General features: G+C 37.8%; 1 protein-coding gene across 1 annotated transcript in view; it reads left to right on the top strand.

Moving 5' to 3' along the window:
- Positions 1-19,660, top strand: part of LOC132558575 (hemicentin-1-like) — a 143,629-nt gene that overhangs the window by 27,243 nt on the left and 96,726 nt on the right. Inside the window, exons 10-14 of the mRNA XM_060223160.1 lie at positions 5,927-6,226; positions 7,926-8,225; positions 9,260-9,394; positions 10,264-10,431; positions 12,817-13,116. Of these exons, the coding sequence (XP_060079143.1) occupies positions 5,927-6,226; positions 7,926-8,225; positions 9,260-9,394; positions 10,264-10,431; positions 12,817-13,116 (1,203 nt within the window). The remainder of the gene's footprint in view (positions 1-5,926; positions 6,227-7,925; positions 8,226-9,259; positions 9,395-10,263; positions 10,432-12,816; positions 13,117-19,660) is intronic.

Here is a 19,660-nt window from a genome sequence, read left to right as displayed (position 1 = left end):
ACAGAAAACCCTGATTGATGAGGCAGATCACAGAAAACCCTGATTGATGAACTAGATTACAGAAAACCCTGATTGATGAACTAGATTACAGAAAACCCTGATTGATGAGGCAGATCACAGAAAACCCTGATTGATGAACTAGATCACAGAAAACCCTGATTGATAAGGCAGATCAAAGAAAACCCTGATTGATGAGGCAGATCACAGAAAACCCTGATTGATAAGGCAGATCACAGAAAACCCTGATTGATAAGGCAGATCACAGAAAACCCTGATTGATGAGGCAGATCACAGAAAACCCTGATTGATGAACTAGATCAGCAGATCACAGAAAACCCTGATTGATGAGGCAGATCACAGAAAACCCTGATTGATGAGGCAGATCACAGAAAACCCTGATTGATAAGGCAGATCACAGAAAACCCTGATTGATGAGGCAGATCAAAGAAAACCCTGATTGATGAGGCAGATCACAGAAAACCCTGATTGATGAGGAAGATCACAGAAAACCCTGATTGATGAGGCAGGCAGATCCCTGATTGATGAGGCAGATCACAGAAAACCCTGATTGATGAGGCAGATCACAGAAAACCCTGATTGATCATGATGAACTAGATTACAGAAAACCCTGATTGATGAGGCAGATCACAGAAAACCCTGATTGATAAGGCAGATCACAGAAAACCCTGATTGATAGGGCAGATCACAGAAAACCCTGATTGATGAACTAGATCACAGAAAACCTTGATTGATGGGGAAGATTACAGAAAACCCTGATTGATGAGGCAGATCAAAGAAAACCCTGATTGATGAACTAGATCACAGAAAACCCCGATTGATTAGGCAGATCACAGAAAACCCTGATTGATAGGGCAGATCACAGAAAACCCTGATTGATGAACTAGATCACAGAAAACCTTGATTGATGAACTAGATTACAGAAAACCCTGATTGATGAGGCAGATCACAGAAAACCCTGATTGATGAACTAGATCACAGAAAACCCTGATTGATGAGGCAGATCACAGAAAACCCTGATTGATGAGGCAGATCACAGAAAACCCTGATTGATGAGGCAGATCACAGAAAACCCTGATTGATCAAGGCAGATCACAGAAAACCCTGATTGATAGGCAGATCACAGAAAACCCTGATTGATCAGGCAGATCAATGAAAACCCTGATTGATAGGCAGATCACAGAAAACCCTGATTGATGAACTAGATCACAGAAAACCCCGATTGATTGGGCAGATTACAGAAAACCCTGATTGATGAGGCAGATCACAGAAAACCCTGATTGATGACGCAGATCAGAAAACCGTGATTGATGATGCAGATCACAGAAAACCCTGATTGATAAGGCAGATCACAGAAAACCCTGATTGATGAGAAAACTAGATCACAGAAAACCCTGATTGATGAAGGCAGATCACAGAAAACCCTGATTGATGAAGGCAGATTACAGAAATCCCTGATTGATAAGACAGATCACAGAAAACCCTGATTGATTAGGCAGATCACAGAAAACCCTGATTGATAGGGCAGATCACAGAAAACCCTGATTGATGAGGCAGATCAAAGAAAACCCTGATTGATGAACTAGATCACAGAAAACCCCGATTGATTAGGCAGATCACAGAAAACCCTGATTGATAGGGCAGATCACAGAAAACCCTGATTGATGAACTAGATTACAGAAAACCGTGATTGATGAGGCAGATCAAAGAAAACCCTGATTGATGAACCAGAAAACCCTGATTGATGAACTAGATCACAGAAAACCCTGATTGATGAGGCAGATCACAGAAAACCCTGATTGATGAGGCAGATCAAAGAAAACCTTGATTGATGGGGAAGATTACAGAAAACCCTGATTGATGAAGCAGATCAAAGAAAACCCTGATTGATGATGATTGATGAACAGATCACAGAAAACCCTGATTGATCACAGAAAACCCTGATTGATGAGGCAGATCACAGAAAACCCTGATTGATGAGGCAGATCACAGAAAACCCTGATTGATAAGGCAGATCACAGAAAACCCTGATTGATAGGGCAGATCACAGAAAACCCTGATTGATGAACTAGATCACAGAAAACCCTTACAGAAAACCCTGATTGATGAACAGATCACAGAAAACCCTGATTGATGAACAGATCACAGAAAACCCTGATTGATGAGGCAGAAAACCATTGATGAGGCAGATCACAGAAAACCCTGATTGATGAGCCAGATCACAGAAAACCCTGATTGATGAGGCAGATCACAGAAAACCCTGATTGATGAACAGATCACAGAAAACCCTGATTGATGAAAACCTGATTGATTGATGAGGCAGATCACAGAAAACCCTGATTGATGAACAGATCACAGAAAACCCTGATTGATGAACTGGATCACAGAAAACCCTGATTGATGAGGCAGATCACAGAAAACCCTGATTGATGAGATCACAGAAAACCCTGAGATCACAGAAAACACTGATTGATGAACTAGATTACAGAAAACCCTGATTGATGAACTAGTTTACAGAAAACCCTGATTGTTGAGCTAGATTACAGAAGACCCTGATTGATGAACTAGATCACAGAAAACCCTGATTGATAAGGCAGATCACAGAGAACCCTGATTGATAAGGCAGATCACAGAAAACCCTGATTGATGAGGCAGATCACAGAAAACCCTGATTGATGAACTAGATCACAGAAAACCCTGATTGATGAGGCAGATCACAGAAAACCCTGATTGATGAACTAGATCACAGAAAACCCTGATTGATGAGGCAGATCACAGAAAACCCTGATTGATGAACAGATCAAAGAAAACAGATCAGATCAGAAAACCCTGATTGATGAGGCAGATCACAGAAAACCCTGATTGATGAACAGATCACAGAAAACCCTGATTGATTGATGATGAGGCAGATCACAGAAAACCCTGATTGATGAACTAGATCACAGAAAACCCTGATTGATGAACTACATCACAGGAAACCTTGATTGATGAGGCAGATCACAGAAAACCCCGATTGATTAGGCAGATCACAGAAAACCCTGATTGATAGGGCAGATCACAGAAAACCCTGATTGATGAACTAGATCACAGAAAACCTTGATTGATGGGGAAGAATACAGAAAACCCTGATTGATGACGCAGATCAAAGAAAACCCTGATTGATGAACTAGATCACAGAAAACCTTGATTGATGAGGCAGATCACAAAAAACCCTGATTGATAAGGCAGATCAAAGAAAACCCTGATTGATGAGGCAGATCACAGAAAATCCTGATTGATAAGGCAGATCACAGAAAACCCTGATTGATAAGGCAGATCACAGAAAACCCTGATTGATAGGGCAGATCACAGAAAACACTGATTGATGAACTAGATTACAGAAAACCCTGATTGATGAACTAGATTACAGAAAACCCTGATTGATGAACTGGATCACAGAAAACCCTGATTGATGAGGCAGATCACAGAAAACCCTGATTGATGAGGCAGATCACAGAAAACCCTGATTGATGAGGCAGATCACAGAAAACCCTGATTGATGAACAAGATCACAGAAAACCCTGATTGATGAACTACATCACAGAAAACCCTGATTGATGAGGCAGATCAATGAAAACCCTGATTGATAGGGCAGATCACAGAAAACCCTGATTGATGAACTATATTACAGAAAACCCTGATTGATGAACTAGATTACAGAAAACCCTGATTGATGAGGCAGATCACAGAAAACCCTGATTGATGAGGCAGATCAAGGCAGATCAAAGAAAACCCTGATTGATGAGGCAGATCACAGAAAACCCTGATTGATAAGGCAGATCACAGAAAACCCTGATTGATAGGGCAGATCACAGAAAACCCTGATTGATGAACTATATTACAGAAAACCCTGATTGATGAGGCAGATCAAAGAAAACCCTGATTGATGAACTAGATCACAGAAAACCCTGATTGATGAGGCAGATCACAGAAAACCCTGAATGATGAGGCAGATTACAGAAAACCCTGTTTGATGAGGCAGATCACAGAAAACCCTGATTGATAGGGCAGATCACAGGAAACCTTGATTGATGAGGCAGATCACAGAAAACCTTGATTGATGAGTCAGATCAAAGAAAACCTTAATTGATGAGGCAGACCAAGAAAAACCCTGATCGATAACTAGATCAAAGAAAACCCTGATTGATGAGGCAGATCACAGAAAACCCTGAATGATGAGGCAGATTACAGAAAACCCTGTTTGATGAGGCAGATCACAGAAAATCCTGATTGATAGGGCAGATCACAGAAAACCCTGATTGATGAGATCACAGCAAAAACCCTGATTGATGAGGCAGATCACAGAAAACCCTGATTGATGAAGATAGATCACAAAACCCTGATTGATAAGGCAGATCAAAGAAAACCCTGATTGATGAACTAGATCACAGAAAACCCTGATTGATGAACTAGATCACAGAAAACCCCGATTGATGGGGAAGATTACAGAAAACCCTGATTGATGAGGAAGATCAAAGAAAACCGTGATTGATGAACAAGATCACAGAAAACCCTGATTGATGAACTACATCACAGAAAACCCTGATTGATGAGGCAGATCACAGAAAACCCTGATTGATGAGGCAGATCACAGAAAACCCTGATTGATGAGGCAGATCACAGAAAACCCTGATTGATGAGGCAGATCACAGAAAACCCTGATTGATAAGGCAGATCACAGAAAACCCTGATTGATAGGGCAGATCACAGAAAAAACTGATTGATGAACTAGATTACAGAAAACCCTGATTGATGAACTAGATTACAGAAAACCCTGATTGATGAACTAGATTACAGAAGACCCTGATTGATAACCCTGATTGATGAGAAAACAGATGAACATCAGAAAACCCTGATTGATGAGGCAGATCACAGAAAACCCCCTGATTGATGAGGCAGATCACAGAAAACCTTGATTGATAAGGCAGATCAAAGAAAACCCTGATTGATGAGGCAGATCACAGAAAATCCTGATTGATAAGGCAGATCAAAGAAAACCCCGATTGATGGGGAAGATTACAGAAAACCCTGATTGATGAGGCAGATCAAAGAAAACCGTGATTGATGAACTAGATCACAGAAAACCCTGATTGATGAACTATATTACAGAAAACCCTGATTGATGAACTAGATTACAGAAAACCCTGATTGATGAACTAGATTACAGAAAACCCTGATTGATGAACTAGATCACAGAAAACCCTGATTGATGAGGCAGATCACGGAAAATTCTGATTGATGAACTAGATCACAGAAAACCCTGATTGATGGGGAAGATTACAGAAAACCCTGATTGATGAGGCAGATCAAAGAAAACCCTGATTGATGAACTAGATCACAGAAAACCCCGATTGATGGGGAAGATTACAGAAAACCCTGATAACCCTGATTGATGAAGGCAGATCACAGAAAACAGATTACAGAAAACCCTGATTGATGAACTAGATTACAGAAAACCCTGATTGATGAACTGGATCACAGAAAACCCTGATTGATGAGGCAGATGAAAGAAAAACCTGATTGATCAACTAGATTACAGAAATCCCTGATTGATAAGACAGATCACAGAAAACCCTGATTGATTAGGCAGATCACAGAAAACCCTGATTGATGAACTAGATTACAGAAAACCCTGAGATCACAGAAAACCCTGATTGATGAGGCAATGATTTTGAATACGGTATAACCAAAATCTAACTTTATTGCCGCAAAATGTTTTCGGTTTCGTAATAATCTCGAAGTAAATGGTGTTTTATGTGTTTAAGTCAACTAATCTTTAGTTTCTGATATCATCACCAATTTGATGTTTGTAGTTGTCAATTAGGACAACCAGAATCCAATTTACATCAGTCTTGCACTTCATATTTAGGTTTGCCAATCGTCACCATCGCCCAGACCAGCTACTCAGTTGTCACGGGACAATCGGTCACACTAGGATGTACAGTTACTGCCACACCTACACATACCAATGTTTTCTGGCAGCGTATAGTCAATGGTGTGGCTTCCACATTAGCCATTGACAATAGCAAATACTTTGGATCCACGGTCAATAGTCCATCCTTGACCATCTCCAATGCTGCAGCCAGTGATAGCGTCATATACACCTGTTCAGCCACAAATGCTGTAGGAACTGGAACCAGTGGTCAAACCACACTTGCAGTAACAGGAAGTAAGACTACTTTCACTATACCATCAACTTGTTTACTGAAAATGATGGTATGATGTCTGTCTGTGTTTTCTATCTGCCCATTGATGTCCTTTCATATTCCTAATCCAATCTCTTTCAAACTTAGTACACAGTATACTGGGTATTAATTGTCATGACAGAAGGTACATTTTCCTGGATGGCAGTATGCTCTTTCTGGATAATTGATTGCCCCTTGATTTTTCATAATCTTTACCTTATTCAGAAATATTCTTACTTTTCAACCAAAATCTGAATTGGCTGGTTGCATAAATATGAAGTGAAGTTTTTTTCCAGAAAAGCAGTTTCATTCTTCAGCATTTTATTCTGGTTTGTAGATCTTCCTCGTCTTCAATTCCTTTGAAACTTGATAGGATTAATACAAACTACTATATAAAACTGTTTTTAATTACTAATTGACATCAAGATTCATCAATTGTAAGAGGAGGAGTTATTGTCCTTTGTTTTTCCAAATTTTCTAAGCATGCATCTGCAATGTATACAGCATGGTTTTCCATGTGGAATGTCATTACCTTTGTACCAAATGTTTTTCTTGTGTATTGTTAGTGATATGAATGATGTTCTATCTTTTCCTGTCAATTCCTTTTTGGATTTTACTATTATGTCTTTTTGACAAATTTCATCGGGTGGAACCTGTCCAGTGTTTTCATATTTAAATATGCCTAGTTCCATCAATATCGATATACTAAATTATTTGAAGTGACTATTGATGTTGAAATATTCATTCGCTTCACTCACTAATTAGGAGGAAAGTTTTTACAGACAATATAATTTCAGTTGTAATCAGTTGATATCAACTTGTCGCCATCAAACTGCAGTACATTAATTGGCATCCAACACATGAGATTGTGATAGTGTATGTATTTTGGTAAAGACAAGACAATCCCTACACAACACCATCAGGAGTACCACAAGGACATTTAATGTTGATGTCACATTGTTTCACAGCTTATTACAAGTAACAGAGTTTATATTGGATCCATCATACTTTATTTAAGGTATCCCTGTGGTACAGGTAGACCAGGCCCAGTACTCTGTAGTTACTGGACAGACAATCACACTTGGTTGTACAGTTACAGCAGACCCCACTCACACATCTGTGTTTTGGCAACGCACACTTAATGGAGTTACCAGTACTCTTACTATTGACGGCAGCAAATACCAAGGCTCTACAATAAGCAATTCTGACCTAACGATTACAAACGCCGCTGCCACTGATGATGCCACTTATACTTGTTCTGCCACCAACATCGTAGGAACCGGAACTAGTACTACCACATTACTAGATGTCACAGGAAGTATGTGAAATTTGTTTCCGTTTTGTCAGGGAAACCGTGAGTTGTTATATATTTTTCTGTTAGTCTGTGTAGTAGTATATGTGTGAACACATCCATGGGGAGATGATGCTTCCTTTTCCTTTTGCCACGCTTTATTGCTTTGAAGGACTAAACAAAGAAATATGATTTTGAATACGGTATAACCAAAATCTAACTTTATTGCCGCAAAATGTTTTCGGTTTCGTAATAATCTCGAAGTAAATGGTGTTTTATGTGTTTAAGTCAACTAATCTTTAGTTTCTGATATCATCACCAATTTGATGTTTGTAGTTGTCAATTAGGACAACCAGAATCCAATTTACATCAGTCTTGCACTTCATATTTAGGTTTGCCAATCGTCACCATCGCCCAGACCAGCTACTCAGTTGTCACGGGACAATCGGTCACACTAGGATGTACAGTTACTGCCACACCTACACATACCAATGTTTTCTGGCAGCGTATAGTCAATGGTGTGGCTTCCACATTAGCCATTGACAATAGCAAATACTTTGGATCCACGGTCAATAGTCCATCCTTGACCATCTCCAATGCTGCAGCCAGTGATAGCGTCATATACACCTGTTCAGCCACAAATGCTGTAGGAACTGGAACCAGTGGTCAAACCACACTTGCAGTAACAGGAAGTAAGACTACTTTCACTATACCATCAACTTGTTTACTGAAAATGATGGTATGATGTCTGTCTGTGTTTTCTATCTGCCCATTGATGTCCTTTCATATTCCTAATCCAATCTCTTTCAAACTTAGTACACAGTATACTGGGTATTAATTGTCATGACAGAAGGTACATTTTCCTGGATGGCCGTATGCTCTTTCTGGATAATTGATTGCCCCTTGATTTTTCATAATCTTTACCTTATTCAGAAATATTCTTACTTTTCAACCAAAATCTGAATTGGCTGGTTGCATAAATATGAAGTGAAGTTTTTTTTCCAGAAAAGCCGTTTCATTCTTCAGCATTTTATTCTGGTTTGTAGATCTTCCTCGTCTTCAATTCCTTTGAAACTTGATAGGATTAATACAAACTACTATATAAAACTGTTTTAATTACTAATTGACATCAAGATTCATCAATTGTAAGAGGAGGAGTTATTGTCCTTTGTTTTTCCAAATTTTCTAAGCATGCATCTGCAATGTATACAGCATGGTTTTCCATGTGGAATGTCATTACCTTTGTACCAAATGTTTTTCTTGTGTATTGTTAGTGATATGAATGATGTTCTATCTTTTCCTGTCAATTCCTTTTTGGATTTTACCATTATGTCTTTTTGACAAATTTCATCGGGTGGAACCTGTCCATTGTTTTCATATTTAAATATGCCTAGTTCCATCAATATCGATATACTAAATTATTTGAAGTGACTATTGATGTTGAAATATTCATTCGCTTCACTCACTAATTAGGAGGAAAGTTTTTACAGACAATATAATTTCAGTTGTAATCAGTTGATATCAACTTGTCGCCATCAAACTGCAGTACATTAATTGGCATCCAACACATGAGATTGTGATAGTGTATGTATTTTGGTAAAGACAAGACAATCCCTACACAACACCATCAGGAGTACCACAAGGACATTTAATGTTGATGTCACATTGTTTCACAGCTTATTACAAGTAACAGAGTTTATATTGGATCCATCATACTTTATTTAAGGTATCCCTGTGGTACAGGTAGACCAGGCCCAGTACTCTGTAGTTACTGGACAGACAATCACACTTGGTTGTACAGTTACAGCAGACCCCACTCACACATCTGTGTTTTGGCAACGCACACTTAATGGAGTTACCAGTACTCTTACTATTGACGGCAGCAAATACCAAGGCTCTACAATAAGCAATTCTGACCTAACGATTACAAACGCCGCTGCCACTGATGATGCCACTTATACTTGTTCTGCCACCAACATCGTAGTGTGATAACTTGGCCCAAAAGTCACAATATCCAGAGCTGTCTGTGATGACGAGTGCATGTTTAATAAGACTTGCACACTTCAAGTCAATAATAGTTTTACACATGCTACATACTACTCAAATACTGTATTAACTGGAACCAGTGGTCAAACCACACTCGCAGTGATATGATGTATGGAATTACGGAAGTGTATCATATTAGCAACGCGTAGAAGCTTTTTGTAGTACTAACACAAACTGGATTATGTACAAGGTTGTTCATGCATGTTTTTAGTTCTGTCTTCTCTGATCTATGTAGTCATTTATATTTTTTGATAGATTTGTTTATTGTTGTACTCCATCTGAACTTTCCTCAATTTGAAGGACAGTACTAGTGATTCAGTCAAATAGTCACCATTTTGTTTATCTCTGACCATTTCTATGACAGGAAAAAGTTTATTTCCATCAGTTCAAAGTTCAGATATGAAGGGTATACGGTTTAATGATTGTTTTGAATTTTCAGAAATGGAGAATTTTCAGATAATTATTAAGAGATGTCTCATGATTTTATGTTTTTTTTCTAACATTAACTGCATGACTAGAGTAGTTCTTTTATTTACATGTGTTTATTGCTAGGTCTCCCTGTAGTAAAAATTGTGGAACCTTCTTACACAATTTACACTGGTCAGACAGCCACCCTGGAGTGTACAGTTTCTGCTGATCCATCTCATACAGCAGTGTTTTGGCGCCGGCTAGATTCAAATGTAGAAACCACGCTTAGCATAGACGGTGTCAAATACAGTGGATCAACTGTTAGCAATCCGTCTCTGACCATCAGCAATGCCAATAGTGATGACATAGCGTTGTACACATGTTTTGCCACTAACCCTGTGGGAACTGCCAGTAGTAGCCAAACCACGCTTAATGTAACAGGAAGTAAGACTGCTCTGCTTTTTTGCTTTTTCTTATATCTTCTTATAAAGACATCTTATACCAGTGTTCATCAATTCACTAAACTAAATGCTAAATTGATAACCTGCCAGTCTTTTACCATTTCAGGATTATCTTTTATTTTTTCTTTGTTTATTGAGTAATAAATCCAGTAGAGCGCGCGGTAAATTTACACATAAACGCGAATTTATTACCTCATAAATAAAGAAAAGATAAAATATAATCCTTTTATTTACAATTTTTACTTTAAAAAATAATCCAGTAAAACACTTTCAGTTTCGCCATTTCCAAGTAATTAAATACGAAAGTGAACGTGACGTTCCATTCCGTTGAATTCCGGGAACTGCTGCCAAGACAGCTAGACACCGCTCACTTTTTTCTCCTTGGAAACCAAACAAATAGTTCGTCGATTTCAACTATTTTATTCGTGTCTTCTGAAGGAAATCGGTCATAAAAATGGAATAGTTTGAGTGTAGTAATTTTATCTACAGAACTTTTATTTAAAATTAAACATAATCATGTTCAATAATTACTATCGCAACACAACATTCATCGAGACGCAGACACGGAAGTCAGTCGTGATGCAGCTTGGCCAACGAGACGGGAAGTGAAACCAAACACGTTACATGTTAATGTTTAACGTTCAATTTTCAAACCTGCACTTTGTGAGCATTCCTGACGATGATTGCACATTTATTTTTATGGTGTTGGAGATCTTTTAAGAACTTTTCAAAAATAAATTACAAAACCAATATTTTATGAAATTTAATCACCGTTTATTTAAAAGTCTTGATTGGTCGATGCTAGCAACACGTGGTGTTTGTTGGTAAACATGAATGGGCCGCAACCTTTGACTTGTGTGTAAATGTATTCCTACGCCAATATTGTTACGTCATCGTCAAGCATGTTCTGAACTAAATTTATTAGAGTATCAACACAGTCGATATTCTTTATCGAATTATTAGGGGGAAAACATAGCAATTGTAAATAATTTAGATTAATTGGAGTGAATTGTCGACAATTTTGACACATGGACACTGGTGTAAATGTCTGTTTGTCACATGTCATTAGTTGACAAATGTTTTATCTGATTGCATTTCACAGATAGGTTGACATGTGACAAACTGACACTCGGCTTTTTGATTAGGATGCATGTGTGGAATATAATCATAAATATTCTTGAAAGCCTTTGCTATGGCTGCCTATTCAAACGTTTGGAACACCAACTATGGAGTATTTTCTGAATGTTATTATGGTCAATATAATTGTAAGTGACCTTCTCACACATCAATCCTATGAATCTCGCACAACGGCTTCATATAAAAACTTTTTTGTAAATCATTTCAACTATAATTAAGAAAATACTTACATTGAGATTAACAACAACATTTTGAGCAATATTAATTCTTTGTGGGATTGAGCTAAAATTATGAGTTTATATACAGAATAAAGCCTTAATATTGAATGGCTGGTAAAAACAGATAATGTGAAAAATAATTCATGATCCTAGATGTTATTGAATAGGCAAGCTGTATTTTTTTCATAATGTGTTGTCTATCTTCTATGTAATGCATAATCCATGTTGTATTCAGTAGTGTTATGCTCATTTAGAATAGTATTGGTTTGTAGTAAAATATTTATTTAACTTTAGAATCCGGAGTTGGTATGAGATCAATGCAGATTTTACAAGTGTCACGTATATTGATGTAGCTGAATTAAAACCCAATCTTCAGTGATACATTAATGATCCTGATATTTCATTAAGTGTTATGTTGATGAATATTTCAATATTTAAAGTTAGAAATATATATCTGTATGTTGTGAACTGGTCAATATTCATTGGCTATTTGTAACTTTGTTTATATAACAGGTTATACATGTAACTTTTCCCAATTTTATTTAAATTTGTATCACAATTGAAACAATAACAACGTACCATTCTTAATTTGTTGGTGTGTCATTCCTGTATTTAGATCTGATCTCAAAGACACTTTCACAAACAAAAGAAATGCACATGTTTTGGTAATAACTTGGTAAAATGTCTTGCTTTCAATCGTTTTTTTTTTTTTTTTTTTTGTTAAGGGGAAAAAACCATTGTTAATGAGCAGTAGTTGAACACACTTTCGTGTCAGTTATCGACTTAGGCTATTGACTTATTTGTATTGAGAGGAAAGTTATCACAATGAATACATAGACAAGTGAACCTGTCATTAAACCAATACTTAATACCATACACCTATAAAGATTTTTTTTCAGAAATCCATCATGAAGGTACACATTTTCAGATTCTAATTTTCATCTAATATATCTTCAATAGAATGGTTCTGAAAGTATTAGGGATTATCACCAACCGATCACTTTTGTTGTCAGGTTTGCCAATCGTCACTATAGCCCAGACCAGCTACTCCGTTGTGACAGGACAAACGGTCACACTGGGATGTACAGTGACTGCCACACCTTCACATAACAATGTTTTCTGGCAGCGTATAGTCAATGGTGTGCCTTCCACATTAACCACTGGCACCGGCAAATACTCTGGATCCACGGTCAATACTCCATCCCTGACCATCTTCAATGCTGCGGCCAGTGACAACGCCATATACACCTGTTCAGCCACAAATGCTGTAGGAACTGGAACCAGTGGTCAAACCACACTGACAGTGACAGGAAGTAAGGCCCATATAGAAGTCATTCCAGTTGATACTTGAAAATTGACTATGTGACTTGAGCAGACTGATATTGTGTTTTATCTATTTCAGGCCTCCCAGTGGTAACTGTTGCCCAGCCCACTTATACAGTCATTACAGGACAGACAGTGGTACTGGAATGTACTGTGAATGCTGATCCGGCTCACACACAGGTTATCTGGCGGCGTACAATAGGTACCACAACCAATAATGTTGCTATTGATGGAAGTAAATATCAGGGAGCTAACCCAACCACACCATCGCTGACCATCACAAATGCTGCTGCATCAGACCAGGCTGTTTATTCATGTACTGCTACCAATGCTGTTGGTACAGGAACCAGTACCACAACTTCTCTAACCGTCACTGGAAGTAAGTTACAGTTGGCATGCATTGCTAATTTTCACAAACATTTATGCATTTCTTTGTATTTCTTACTTCATTTCAAACTTTTAAGTAGGATAATGTGGTATGAAGAGAGTTAACTATAAATGTATGAACGATTACTGAAATCAAAAGTGTGATATATATTGAGTTATTGAAACTTTGAAAATAACGAAGAAAACTTCTTTTACAAACTTGCTAAACGTGGTCATGTAGAAATGCCACAATGTTGTATACTGATGTCAAGTTTTCCTTTACAACAACGTCTTCAGAAGAAACATGTTTAGAATCAGGATGTTTGACTGCAAGGCTATTTGGATGAAGCCTGACTAAGTTTGTCAAAAGATATGACCTTGATCTATATTGCAGGTCACACTTGTCAAATTTGATTAAGATTTAAAATGACATTTTGGGATGTATAATAATGTGACATCTACATACATCTATTGAAAAGCATTAAATATCAGGTGAACAATGCGGGGCTATTGGGTGACTTGTTTAATTGAAACCAAAGTTTGTCAAGAGCATGTACCAAGCTTTGGAGCATTAATGATCATGTCACCTGTTTTTGTATGAGTGATACTGTTTCTTTCCTTATGTACGTCCACAATGTTACATTAATGATCCTGTATCCTATGTACATGTATGTATGTCCCTAATGATACATTAATGATCCTGTCCCCTACCTTTGTATGTCCCTGATGATACATTAATGATTCTGTCTCCTACCTTTGTATGTCCCTTATGATACATTAATGATCCTATCTCCTACCTTTTTATGTCCCTGGCGATACATTAATGATCCTGTCTTCTATCTTTGTATGTCACTGATGATACATTAATGACCCTGTCCCCTACCTTTGTATGTCCCTGATAATACGTTAATGATCCTGTCCCATACCTTTGTATGTCCCTGATGATACATTAATGATTCTGTCTCCTACCTTTGTATGTCCCTGATGATACATTAATGATCCTATCTCCTACCTTTTTATGTCCCTGGCGATACATTAATGATCCTGTATCCTGCCTTTGTATGTCCCTGATGATACATTAATGATCCTGTCTCCTATCTTTGTATGTCACTGATGATACATTAATGACCCTGTCCCCTACCTTTGTATGTCCCTGATGATACATTAGTGATCCTGTCCCATACATTTGTATGTCCCTGATGATACATTAATGATCATGTCCCCTACCTTTGTATGTCCCTGATGATACATTAATGATTCTGTCTCCTACCTTTGTATGTCCCTTATGATACATTAATGATCCTATCTCCTACCTTTTTATGTCCCTGGCGATACATTAATGATCCTGTCATCTACCTTTGTATGTCCCCAATGATACATTAATGATCCTGTCTCCTATCTTTGTATGTCACTGATGATACATTAATGACCCTGTCCCCTACCTTTGTATGTCCCTGATGATACATTAATGATCCTGTCCCATACATTTGTATGTCCCTGATGATACATTAATGATCCTGTCTCCTACCTTTGTATGTCCCTGGCGATACATTAATGATCCTGTCATCTACCTTTGTATGTCCCTGATGATACATTAATGATCCTGTCTCCTACCTTTGTATGTCCCTGATGATACATTAATGATCCTGTCCCCTACCTTTGTATGTCCCTGGTGATACATTAATGATCCTGTCTCCTACCTTTGTATGTCCCTGGTGATACATTAATGATCCTGTCTCCTACCTTTGTATGTCCCTGATGATACATTAATGATCCTGTCATCTACCTTTGTATGTCCCTGATGATACATTAATGATCCTGTCTCCTACCTTTGTATGTCCCTGATGATACATTAATGATCCTCTCCCCTACCTTTGTATGTCCCTGATAATACATTAATGATCCTGATATTTCCAATATTTACAGTTAGAAATATATATCTGTATATTGTGAACTGGTCAATATTCATTGGCTATTTGTAACTTTGTTTATATAACAGGTTATACATGTAACTTTTCCCAATTCTATTTAAATTTGTATCACAATTGAAACAATAACACTGTACCATTCTAAATTTGTTGGTGTGTCATTCCTGTATTTAGAGCTGATCTCAAAGACACGTTCACAAACAAAAGAAATGCACATGTTTTGGTAATAACTTGGTAAAATGTCTTGCTTTCAATCGTTTTTTTTTTAGCCCACCATCTATTAGATGGTGGGTTATTCAAATCGCCCTGCGTCCGTGGTCCGTCGTCCGTCCGTAAACAATTCTTGTTGCTGCTATTTCTGGAAAAGTACTGGATGAATCTTTCTCAAATTTCATATGCAGGTTCCCCTTGGTCCCTAGTTGTGCATTGTACCTTTTTTGAACTGATTCGCTTTCAAAATGGCCGACAGGTGGCCATGTTGGATTTTGGAAGTAAAAGTTTGTTACCGCTGTTTCTGAGAAAGTACTGGATGGATCATTCTCAAATTTCATATGCAGGTTCCCTTTGGTTCCAAGTTGTGCATTATACCTTTTTGGACTGATCCAAAATCAAGATGGCAGACAGGCAGCCATCTTGGATTTTGAGAGTAAAATCTTGTTACTGCTATATCTGAGGAAGTACTGGATGGATCCTTCTGATATTTCATAGATATTGGTTTCCCTTGGTCCCTAGTTGTGCATTGTACCTTTTTTGGACTGATTTGAAATCAAGGTGGCCCACAGGCAACTATCTTGGATGTCGACAGTAATACAGCACAAGCATATCGTCCATTATCCACCTGTAACTGACTGCTATCTAATAATACTTTGGGATCTTTTTTAAATGATATTTGCTAATAGGTGCTTAATAAAAATATCTTGTGCCATCATTGAGTACATTCAATGAAGACCAGTTCATGAACATTTACAACACCTATAACAAACAAAAAACAATAAACAAGTCTTCAAGAACTGAAAACAGATCATCAAATGGTAGGCGCCAAGATCCCTCTGGGATCTCTTGCTTTTTGTTAAGGGGAAAAACCATTGTTAATGATCTGTAGTTGAACACACTTTCGTGTCAGTTATGGACTTAGACTATTGACTTAATTGTATTGAGAGGAAAGTTATCACAATTACTACATAGACAAGTGAACCTGTCATTAAACCAATACTTAATACCATACACCTATAAAGATTTTTTTTCAGAAATCCATCATGAAGGTACACATTTTCAGATTCTAATTTTCATCTAATATGTCTTCAATAGAATGGTTCTGAAAGTATTAGGGATTATCACCAACCGATCACTTTTGTTGTCAGGTTTGCCAATCGTCACTATAGCCCAGACCAGCTACTCCGTTGTGACAGGACAAACGGTCACACTGGGATGTACAGTGACTGCCACACCTTCACATAACAATGTTTTCTGGCAGCGTATAGTCAATGGTGTGCCTTCCACATTAACCACTGGCACCGGCAAATACTCTGGATCCACGGTCAATACTCCATCCCTGACCATCTTCAATGCTGCGGCCAGTGACAACGCCATATACACCTGTTCAGCCACAAATGCTGTAGGAACTGGAACCAGTGGTCAAACCACACTGACAGTGACAGGAAGTAAGGCCCATATAGAAGTCATTCCAGTTGATACTTGAAAATTGACTATGTGACTTGAGCAGACTGATATTGTGTTTTATCTATTTCAGGCCTCCCAGTGGTAACTGTTGCCCAGCCCACTTATACAGTCATTACAGGACAGACAGTGGTACTGGAATGTACTGTGAATGCTGATCCGGCCCACACACAGGTTATTTGGCAGCGTACAATAGGTACCACAACCAATAATGTTGCTATTGATGGAAGTAAATATCAGGGAGCTAACCCAACCACACCATCGCTGACCATCACAAATGCTGCTGCATCAGACCAGGCTGTTTATTCATGTACTGCTACCAATGCTGTTGGTACAGGAACCAGTACCACAACTTCCCTAACTGTCACTGGAAGTAAGTTTATTCGATGTGATGTTTACCTATATGTTTAAATACAATTTTGATAATGCTTACATGTAAGTTACAATTGGCATGCATTGCGAATTTCCACACCCATTTATACATTTCTTTGTATTTGTTACTTCATTTCAAACTTTTAAGTAGGATAGGGTGGTATGAGGAGAGTTAACTATAAATGTATGAATGATTACTGAAATCAAAAGTGTGATATATATTGAGTTATTGAAACTTTGAAAATACCAAAGAAAACCTTTTTTCCAAACTTGCTAAACGTGGTCATGTAGAAATGCCACAATGTTGTATACTGATGTCAAGTTTTCCTTTCAAACAACGTCTTCAGAAGAAACATGTTTAGAATCAGGATGTTTGACTGCAAGGCTACTTGGATGAAGCCTGACAAAGTTTGTCAAAATATATGACCTTGATCCATGTTGCAGGTCACACTTGTCAAATTTGATTAAGATTTAAAATGACATTTTGGGATGTATGATAATGTGACATCTACATTTATCTATTAAAAAGCATTAAATATCAGGTGAACAATGCGGGGCTATTGGGTGTCTTGTTTAATGGAAACCAAAGTTTGCCAAAAGCATGTACCAAGCTTTGGAGCATTAATGATCATGTCACCTGTTTTTGTATGAGTGATACTGTTTCTTTCCTTATGTACATCCACAATGTTACATTAATGATCCTGTATCCTATGTACATGTATGTATGTCACTAATGATACATTAATGATCCTGTCTCCTACCTTTGTATGCCCCTGATGATACTTTAATGGTCCTGTATCCTACCTTTGTATGCCCCTGATGATACTTTAATGGTCCTGTCTCCTATCTTTGTATGTCCCTGATGATACATTAATGATCCTGTCTCCTACCTTTGTATGTCCTTGATGATACATTAATGATCCTGTCCCCTACCTTTGTATGTCCCTGGTGATACATTAATGATCCTGTCTCCTACCTTTGTATGTCCCTGGTGATACATTAATGATCCTGTCATCTACCTTTGTATGTCCCTGATGATACATTAATGATCCTGTCTCCTACCTTTGTATGTCCCTGATGATACATTAATGATCCTCTCCCCTACCTTTGTATGTCCCTGATAATACATTAATGATCCTGATATTTCATTAAGTGTTATGTTGATTAATATTCCAATATTTACAGTCATAAATATATATGTGTATGTTGTGAACTGGTCACTATTCATTGGCTATTTGTAACTTTGTTTATATAACAGGTTATACATGTAACTTTTCCCAATTTTATTTAAATTTGTATCACAATTGAAACAATAACAATGTACCATTCTAAATTTGTTGGTGTGTCATTCCTGTATTTAGAGCTGATCTCAAAGATACTTTCACAAACAAAAGAAATGCACATGTTTTGGTAATAACTTGGTAAAATGTCTTGCTTTCAATCGTTTTTTAATAGATGGTGGGTTATTCAAATCGCCCTGCGTCCGTGGTCCGTCGTCCGTCCGTAAACAATTCTTGTTGCTGCTATTTCTGGAAAAGTACTGGATGAATCTTTCTCAAATTTCATATGCAGGTTCCCCTTGGTCCCTAGTTGTGCATTGTACCTTTATTGAACTGATTCGCTTTCAAAATGGCCGACAGGTGGCCATGTTGGATTTTGGAAGAAAAGTTTGTTACCGCTATTTCTGAGAAAGTACTGGATGGATCATCCTCAAATTTCATATGCAGTTTCCCCTTGGTCCCTAGTTGTGCATTGTACCTGTTTTGGACTGATTCGAATTCAAGATGGCCTACAGGCAGCCATCTTTGATTTTGGAAGTAAAAGTTTGTTACTGCTATTTCTTGGAAAGTACTGGATGGATCTTTCTCAAATTTCATATGCAGTTTCCCCTTGGTCCTTAGTTGTGCATTGTACCTTTTTTGGACTGATTCGAATTCAAGATGGCAGACAGGTGGCCATCTTGGATTTTGAATGTAAAAGTTTGTTACTGCTATTTCTTGGAAAGTACGGGGTGGATCATTCTCAAATTTCATATGCAGGTTCCCTTTGGTTCCAAGTTGTGCATTATACCTTTTTGGACTGATCCGAAATCAAGATGGCAGACAGGCAGCCATCTTGGATTTTGAGAGTAAAATCTTGTTACTGCTATATCTGAGGAAGTACTGGATGGATCCTTCTGATATTTCATAGA

This window comes from Ylistrum balloti, unplaced genomic scaffold (genome assembly GCF_031769215.1).
Source record: "Ylistrum balloti isolate Yb309-2 unplaced genomic scaffold, AGI_CSIRO_Ybal_v1 Utg370798, whole genome shotgun sequence".
Lineage (NCBI taxonomy): Eukaryota > Metazoa > Mollusca > Bivalvia > Pectinida > Pectinidae > Ylistrum > Ylistrum balloti.
Note: the sequence above shows the minus strand (reverse complement) of the source record. Positions and strands in the feature narration are given on the sequence as shown.